Here is a 9,358-nt window from a genome sequence, read left to right as displayed (position 1 = left end):
ACTTATGTAAAAGTATATGTAAATATATATGAATAAATTGGCAAAATGAGGGGTAGAACTAAAGAGAAACAGGGACCAGTTACTCCAGTCCAACTCCTTTTCTGTTACAGTCTTTTCTTCTCTGTAACATTTAGCAAAATAAGTACTTGGTATTTGATTATGTATTTTATTTGATGAGCTATAGTATACATTATGCAAGTGGAGGAGTTATATAGGAAAAAATAAGAAAAACTACATAGACTGTATAAACAGAAACCAATGTGTAATGTTGCCAAGATGAGGACAATCTCAAGAGAGATCTTATTCTCCAACGTCCCCTGAGAGAGGTAAAAGTTTTGAGATAGGCTTACTTGAAATTAGGCACAGTTTGCATGCAACCTTCTGTCTTTCCATTGAGAAGAAGCTCCCTCTGATCCCTGTAACTCCCACTCCCCTCCCTCCACCAATAAGGGACAGGTTATAGAGAGATCGTATGTTGTGCTCATGGTTTGGGCCCTGTTCATTTGCTCTCTAAAAAATTTATTTATTTTTGTCTTTTTGAGACAGGGTCTCGCTATGCAGTTCAGACTGGCCTTGAGCTCACTTTGGAGCCCAAGCTGGTCTTGAGCTCACAACGATCCTCCTGCCTCAGCTTCCCGAGTGCTGGGATTACAGGCATGCGCCACCACGCCTGGCACTCTAGAAAATTTAGAAAGTAGAAACAAGAAAGATTTCCCATAACCTTACACTGCCTCAAAACAATCACTTTTTTGTGTGTAGTGCTGTGGATTGATCCAGGGCCATCATGCTTAACGAGTCTTGACACATTGGCATATTTCAGCCCAGTTTGATACCTATTTGCATATGTTTTTTTCCATCAGATAAATGGGATTGTATGGTTCACAGGCAGCCATTTTTTCCCATCAAGGGTATAAACATTTTTCCATAACATTAAAAGATGTCAAAATTTTCAGTGGCTTTTTAATGTTTCATCATCTCTGTTATTTTTGTTTGCCATCCCAGAGCCTGTAAAGCTTTAATTCAGCAACTTCTTTGGAACTATTTTCAACCTATTCCCTTTACATTTCAAGGACTGGGGTGATACAGTCTTAACATTTAGATGAGACATTAACTAAGTAGGACATAAGTTTTTTTTTTGTTTTTTTTTTTTTACCTCTACCACTGTATTTGTTACTTAGACTACTCAGTGAGGAATATGCACGATGCCACACCTGTAAAACTTAACTCTAAATATGGATTCTTTTTCTTCTGCTTCTGTCAGAAACAAAAGGCTCCTTTGATATGAGAAACTGTCCTCAACTGTGTGTCCTGTGCAGTATCACTGGTGATCTAATGGTTAGCCTACCATTTCTGCTGCATGGGCAGGTTGTCAGGTGACATCTCTAGATTGGGGCAGAAAGAGTAAAGGATTCAGAGAACAGCTGCCTGTCTTCCTCCAGCCTTCTCACTCCGTGGTTAGGCAGGCTCTTACTGTTTCAGGAGTTGCTGTTGACAGACTCACATATTGGCAGCCCTGGTGTTTGACAAGTGCGAATCAGTGTTGAGAAAGGGCCATAGAATCCCCAAATGTGTTCATGTGGCAGGAGCCTAGCACAGACTTTTTATTCTGGATGATGTCTCATCATAGGTGCTACGTTCAGTAACTTAACCTGGTAAAGAAAGTTACCAATCCAGAAGTGGATTTCTGAAGCTCATTTCAGTCCTGCCCTCCAAATCTCCCTCCCCATAGTAGGGATTGAACTCAGGGCCTGATACATGTGAAGTAACTATTCCCCATTGAGTACCCCACCCTTTTATAAAATTTTATTTTGAAGCGGGGTCTTGCTACCTGGGGCTCAGGTTTCCCAGCCTGGTCTCAGATGCTTCCAATCTTTTCTGTCTAACCTCCCAAGTAACTGGGAGTACAGGCGTGTGCCACTGCACCTGGATACTTTGTGCCTTCATAATATTAAAGTGGCTCTTTGAAAAGAAAAAGAAAGACTTTTTGGGCTGGGCACAACATAGGCACCAATAAACATTTGTTGAGTGAATGGATGACTAAAGTAATAGTGACAATAAATAATCATGTTGGATTTTTTTTTTCTTCAAGTCTTTCCTTCACAAGATAGTTTACTGCTTATTGTTAGCTTCCCAAACATGGTAGTCTCCAGAAAATTCAAGTACTGTGTCTGTGAATCTTTGACTTAGAGGATACCTGATTTGAACTGGAGCTGTATGGCAGGATTGATCCGTGCTTTGTTCCTTTATTAAATTTGCACAGAGCTTTCCAGTACTTTATGCCAGGCACTATGTATGCTCAGTCTCTTAAAATATAATCGTTTAGTACAGGATATAGCATCCCTGATCTTGATATATTGTCTGAAAGGAACCAGTAGGAATTTGTCTTGTGCCAGGGTTGCTGAGAGCCCGTTAGAAGCTGCTAGAGGGTCCTGAATATCTGTGCCACTGCCCTAGTCCCTGCCCACCCTTTGTGCTTGAGCCCTTTTCTGTGTGTTTTTCATACAGCCATCCGCAGCAGCTCCTCACCATTTGCCTTGCAGAGTTTGTGCAAGTTTGCAAACATGTTCACTGTATCTCAGACTTCGAGAGCATGGTTTATCGACCGAACCCGGCAGGCACGAGAGGAAAGGCTAGTTCAGAAGGAGCGGGAGCGTGCAGCGGTGGAGATTCAGGCACATGTCCGGAGTTTCCTGTGCCGGCGTCAACTGCATAGAAGCATCAGGTGGGTGCCAGGAACTCCTCAGCACATTTTTCTCTTGCTCCCAATTAAGAAAAAAAGGAGTGAGTTTTCCCTTACAGTGCCTCCAGATGCTGTGAGCTCCTAATTTGAAATGTCTTTGTTTTTACTCTTCTCCCTCCCTAGGAGAGAGATTGACGAGTTTTTAAAAGATGATGACTCTGGGTCCAGTAAAAGAAGTGCGCTTTGTATCTTCAAGATTGCCAGGAAACTACTGTTCTCATTCAGAATTAAAGAGGATAATGAGGTAAATAATGATATCAAACATATTTAAATCCATATGTCAGGACTTTTTATAAGCATTTTATAAATATTAACTCATTTTGTCCATGCAGCAGCTCTCTGAAGTAGATATTTTACCCCCGCCTCCTGCCCCTTTTGTTTTCTTGGGACCACCTGTTTTACAGAGATGATGCCCATGGCCTCTGGAGACCTTTTCACACTATTACAAGCACAAGTTGGACTCAGATGCATACAGGAGCCAGGCAGCCTAGGTATATAACTGAAAGGCACCATATTTGAAGCCAGGCATGGTGGCACATACTTGTAACCCCAGCATGTGGCAGGCTGAGGCAGGAGGATTGCAAGTTCAAGCCAAGCCTGTGCAACTCAGACTCTGTCTCAAAATAAAGAAGGGTTGGGATGTAGGTCAGTGCAGAGACTCGGGATTGAATCCCCAGTACTGCCTAACAAAACAAAGATACCATATATGAAAGACAGCATAGTGGGAAATACAAATCAGAAGACACAGTAACTGACAGGCTGTGGTAGTAAGAACATCAAAGGGAGCGGTGAGGTTTGTTTCCTGTCATCCACAGGGAAGCACATGCTAGGTTCCTTCCAAGGCTGGACTTAGGCTCTGATTTTTTTTTTTTAAAGAGACAAAATTCTAGGTATAGTGGTGTGTGTCTGTAGTCTTAGCATTCTGGGAGGTTGGGGTAGAGGATCAGAAGTATGAACACAGTCTGGACAACCTAGTGACTTCGACTCTCTCTTAGAACTAAAAGTAAAAAATGAGAAAAGGGCTGGAGGTGTAGTTCATTGCAGAGGCCCTGGGTTCAATCCTCAGTACTGCCAAAATAAAAACAAAACACTGGAGACCTGGGGCTTAATGCTTAATGTTCCAATTTGTATAAGTTGGTAACTAATTTGAATTTTGTTTTGTTTCTGTTTTGCACATGGCAATCCATACCAAAAACACTAGTTTCCACCTTCAGGATAAGAATGATTGGCCTGGAAAATACAGTCCCAGAGAGGCAGATAGTTATCTGTAATAGTACTGAGGGTGCCACTAAGGCTCCACCAGGACACAGGACACAAGGTTTCTACCCTTATGGAGCTCCTAACCGGGCAGACAGGGAGAATTGCATGGGCATTGACTACCCTGTCGGGTAGATAAGCACAGACAAGCTCAGGCAGGTGATCCCTATTTTAGGAGGAAACTGCAGGCTGAAAGTAGTACAGCAGAGTATAACCTGTTTTCCAGTTTCTGCTTCTCCCTTTTTGCACAGTAGGATAAAAGTGCTAACACAACCACCTTTAGCTGACAGCTGTGGGGCAGAAGTCGGTGTTCATGATGCATACAAAATGGCAGGCTGCAGAGCACAGTTAGGAAACGGCTGCCAGTCTGCTGCTAGTCCAAGCCCAGTTTTTCAGGTGGAATTTCAGTTTTCAAAAAGCACCACAGTCCTGGGGATGCAACTTAGTGGTAGAGTGCTTTCCTGCTATGTTTGAGGCCCTGGGTTCACTGCAAAAACAATAACAACAACAACAACAACAACAAAAAAAAACTTCCATCCTGGGTTTTTATGTGAAATACATCTTTTGAAGCCCTTCTGTAGGGGTCATCCAACCTAGGGCCAGTTATCTGAGGGCCTGTCTCCAGCTCTTCTGACCCTCAGTGTCCATATCTGTAAGGAGGAACTGAATATGATCACATAGGTGAATTACATGGCAGATTGCCTGCCCTGAATTTGTGTGGCCATCTTCTGGATTTTTGGTTACTTTGTGAAAGTTTATGATCTCTTTTCTGCCTCTGCAGAGATTTGAGAAGTTGTGTCGTTGCATCCTGAGCAGCATGGATGCTGAGAATGAGCCTAAGGTAAGAGGCTCAGGAGATGGAGAATCTCCCCCCGGCTCTTGGGGGCCACACATACGTGTCACGAGTGGATGGAAAACATTTAGAGTTTAAACAATGCCTTGGTCTTCACTGTCCAAGAAACTGTGTTCTGCTCTTGCCTCTTACTAAGGACAGTACATTCCCTTACAAGTTCTTTTATCTTTGGGTTTTGTGTTACAATAAGTCCTGCTTCCTGCTAATTCACCCATTCATCCTCACCACCTTATCTGGCACTGGCAGTAGCTCATAGGTCCTGTTCTAGTAGTGGGATCATGTGTACTGTGACCCCAGAACTGCCATCACATTCCTCCTCCTCTGCTTATAGGTGTGGTATGTGTCCCTGGCTCTTTCCAAGGATCTTACTCTCCTGTGGATTAAGCAGATCAAGTCTATTCTGTGGTATTGCTGTGAGTTTCTTGAGCAGCTCAAGGTAAAAACAAGTCTGTCAATCTCATTCTCTGGAACCTTTGGTGTATATTTTTAGCCTTCATCATTCCCTCATTGGTGATAGCTTTGGAGAGCGATGTCATTCAGGGTCCAGTAAAGAATTATTGTGGAGCCACTGTTCCGGGAGAGAACAAGACAAATGCTGTTATCAGTGTGAGCCCTACTTGAGTGTAATATGTTGAGCATTGACTGCACTTACCATAGTCTCAACACCAGGAAACCCTGTCTTCCTTCTTGTTTCAAGGTAATGAGTACTCTGATATATATTATTATGCTACCCAGGCCTCTTATTAGAGGTAACGTACAGAAACCCAACATGAGCAAAGGTAGTAATGAAAACAAACTGAGAAGGAACTCCCCCCACACACACACCCGGTACCGGGAATCAGACTCACGACCTTGCGCTTGCCAGGCAGGCGCTGTGCCGCAGAGCCAAATCCCCAGCCCCAAGAAGGAACATTTTATTACAGAATATGTTCTGAAACTTGACGGCTGGGGATGACTAGAGTTAGGACTTGTAGATTCTGCTAGCTCTTTTCTGTTATCTCTGCTCCCTTTCAGAGGCCCTGCAGCGTCTCCTGCTGTAATCATGGCAGTCAGCAGTTCTGGCCTCACATCTTTGCTATCTTGACCAAGGAGAAAAAAGGAGGCCTCCCCTATGCACCCATAAATTTGAGAGGACTCTTACAGGCCCAATGGGACACTGGGCTCAACCCTAAACCAGTCAGAGCGGGGAGAGCAAAGTGCTGCTGCTCCTGGCCCAGGCTGGCCCTGTGCCTGCCCCTGTTGTGCAAAGGGAGGAGGGAGCAGAGACAAAGAGCAGCCTTTCTGCTGTGCACACAGTGAGAGAAGTTCAGGAACAAAGGCTTTTCGAGGACTCAGGTTGGACCTGAGTACTGGAGCAAGTGTCCCCAGACTCCGCCCCATCCTCAGCTATTGGGGTGCTCGTGAACGGCTCTTAGTCACAACCCACCCAAGGCTGTGAGCCAGTAGCAAGCCACAGGCAGCCTGTCAGGTAAGGCATCGAGATGTGGAGAAGTGGTCTTCACACCTTGGTCCTTGGAGCCCTGAGGTTCTACCAGAATGCCTACTCCACTTGAGGCAGGCACGTCCTTTTCCGTGCTTTTTGTATCTGTATTCCCTAACAGTTTCCCTTTGAGAAGAGGTCCTGCTAGTCTGTAAACGTGAGAATAATTTGTGTATAGAAGTGGGTATTAGGAGAAAAGGGCACTGAACCTGGAGCCAGGAGATTTATTTCTGTTGTATTGACTTCCCACTCATCCCTGGTCAGGTCACTTCCCCTTCTTTATTCCCTGTGAGCTTAGGGTTTGAACTGACCGGCTCCGGGCTCCCTTCCTGGTGTGTGTGCTGTAGGTCTGCAAGCCTGGAAAGCAGTCAAGCATTTTACCTGACTTACTCTTTTGAAACAGTGAACAATCATAATAATAACCAGCAGAACTATCCGCTAAGGTTGATGCTTGTGTTCATTAATCCATTTATTCTTCACAACAACCCCACGGAGGAAACCATGTTACTATTCCTGGTCAGTGGATGAGGAAATCAAGCACAGAGAGGTTAAGAAAGTTGCCTAAGATCACACAGCTAATAAGTGGTGAAGCAAGAAGTCAGAGCCTAGAGTCCCAGTTAGGCTTAATTCCCTTTCTACTATTGCTACCGCGTTCAGACACACAGACAAATACATGCACATACAGTAATCCAGCCCTTTCATGCTGTTCCCCAAGCATGGTGGGGGCTGCATTCCCAAGAATGGTTACATGGTTAAGCAGTGTATGATGAAATCCTTGTCATCTGACTCCATGGTGATCATTCCCCAAGAGAAAAAGAGTGGATTTACAGTCCCGACTCAGTTACTCTAGTCTGAGTGCCCTGAGAAAGTTATAAGATGGGTGTTCCACTGTCCAGGATTAGACAGTATGAGTCTTCATCATCCTTTTCTTACTGTTTCCAGCCTGAAATCTTACAAGACTCCAAACTCATCACACTGTACCTAACCGTGCTCGTCACCTTCACAGACACTTCCACGTGGAAAATTCTCCGAGGAAAAGGTCAGTGGGACTGGCTTCAAAATCAAAATCTTCCCTAACTGGCATTTGCGTGGAGGATGGGCACCTCCTCTCCTTTGTAAGAAGCAGTATTCCAACCATGGGCCTCAAGGAATGCCCTTGGAACTTCCCAGCAGACTGTGTGGCAGGATCCAGAATGTGGCAGTCTTGTGTGTTACATTCTCCCCTGTTCAGATGTATATTTAAAGGCGCACTTCTTCTGATCTCATTTTTTATAATTCCCACAGCACCTTAGCCTGTAAATGATAATGTTCATTTATGCTTTGTCATTTCAGTTGGAAAACCATTAAGCAGCAAATAATTCTATTTTGCCCATAAAATTTGTACTGTGAAGCTACCTTCTTCCCTGAAAAAAATACTGTCTTTAGCCTTACATATTTCGTATATTCTTTTTTACTCGTCCATTCAGCTGCTAGCCTACTGTGCTGGGCACCATATCCCCACAGAAAAGGCCACTGCCCTCTAGAGATTTTAGGTGCTGTCATTCTCACAGAGTTTAAGAGTCTAGAGATATTAAGAAGAAATTACCCATACATAGTTGTCCCTCCATATTTGCAGGTTCTTATCCATGGATTCAGCCAACCAATCGTGGATCAAAATATTTGAAAAAAAAAGTATCTGTACTGAACATGTAGAGGCTTCTTGTCATTCCTTAACAATATATTTAACAAATATTTACATATCATTTACACTGGCCTAGTTACAAGTAATCTACAAATGACTTAAAGTCCTCAGGAGGAAGTGTGTAGGTTCTGTACAAATACTAAAACATTTATATAAGGGACTTGAGCATCCATGGATTTTGATACAAGTTCTGGAACCACCCTGGGCAAACACTATATCTGAGATGCATCTATAAGGTGATAATAAGTATAGGAAGTGCTTGGAAGGAAGAGTCCTAAGGAATGAGAGTACTCGTGAAGCTTGGGGAAGCCTTTCTTGGCCTAGGGCTCAGTCTTCCCTGCAGAAGTGACATCTGAGCTCAGAGCTAGAGGGAGAGGTGTTCACAGTGAAGAAGGAGAGAGAGACTATGTATGCAGAAGTTCCAGTTGAACAAGGAGGCTTTATTTTAGATATTATCCTAGACTCTGATGGGGATCTAAAAAATTGTTGAGCCAGGTGTGGTGGCACACACCAGGGGCTGAGGCAGGAGGATTACCATGTGTTCGGGCCAGCCTGGGCCACATAGTGAGTTCAAGGCCAGCCTGAACTACTTAGTGAGACCCTGATCAAGAAAAAAAACAAAAAAAAATTTTTTTAATAAAAAATTGTACAATTCTGAGCCCTGCAGGGAACTCACATACCACTGGAGAGAGGAGGCCTCCAGGGAGAGTACAAGGTACCATGCCCTAGGAGGGAGTCAGAAAGGAATTCAAGGAGCTAGGGAGGCCAACAGTGTGCCTTCTCGCTGGGGGAAAGAAAGGACCCAGCACCCAAGAAATGACACTTGAGCCAGGCCTTCCAAGAGAGATAGAATCAGGATAGACAGAGCCTCCCTGTGTATTCAGACAAGACAGAAGGGAGCAGGAAGCCAAGTCCGTCAGTATCACATTTCCTTGCAGTCTTGGGCCTGGGATGTAATTCTGTCCAAGTTAAATAGGCTACATTATGCAGGATTTTTTTTTTTCAAACTTTTTTCTTCATTTAGGTGAGAACCTTCGACCTGCCATGAACCACATTTGTGCAAATATAATGGGACATCTCAATCAGCGTGGATTTTATTCTGTGTTGCAGGTATGTGATGCCACTCCCTAAGATGTGACCCCCATTCTCCAGTGCCTGAAGTTAGATTTTTACACTGGTTTAAGCACATCTGGTGCTCTCACATAAAAACACTTTCTGTGGGAAGAGTTTAATGCCCAGTGTCCTCTCCTCCTTCCCCTGGCCTTGGGTCACCAGTGGTTCAGGGAAAGGGGGACAGTGGCATTGGGATCCCTGTAATAAGGGTGATACAGTTTCAGCTGCAAGGGT

At 44.0% G+C, this 9,358-nt stretch overlaps 1 protein-coding gene across 3 annotated transcripts in view; it reads left to right on the top strand.

Moving 5' to 3' along the window:
• The window catches only part of Ube3b (ubiquitin protein ligase E3B), a 50,317-nt gene that overhangs the window by 1,401 nt on the left and 39,558 nt on the right, over positions 1–9,358 (top strand). For 2 of the 3 annotated variants that reach the window (XM_005396453.2, XM_005396454.2), the window contains exons 2-7: positions 2,541–2,722; positions 2,864–2,984; positions 4,779–4,838; positions 5,182–5,286; positions 7,273–7,369; positions 9,036–9,121. In XM_005396453.2, coding sequence (XP_005396510.1) covers positions 2,541–2,722; positions 2,864–2,984; positions 4,779–4,838; positions 5,182–5,286; positions 7,273–7,369; positions 9,036–9,121 — 651 coding nt within the window. Of the gene's footprint in view, positions 1–2,505; positions 2,723–2,863; positions 2,985–4,778; positions 4,839–5,181; positions 5,287–7,272; positions 7,370–9,035; positions 9,122–9,358 lie in introns of all 3 variants that reach the window. The other variant, XM_013520336.1, reaches the window with a different exon arrangement.

The sequence above is a fragment of the Chinchilla lanigera genome, unplaced genomic scaffold (genome assembly GCF_000276665.1).
Source record: "Chinchilla lanigera isolate Chin_1 unplaced genomic scaffold, ChiLan1.0 scaffold00054, whole genome shotgun sequence".
Taxonomy (NCBI): domain Eukaryota; kingdom Metazoa; phylum Chordata; class Mammalia; order Rodentia; family Chinchillidae; genus Chinchilla; species Chinchilla lanigera.
The sequence above is the reverse complement of the archived record's forward strand: the minus strand, read 5'-3'. Positions and strand labels throughout refer to the sequence as shown.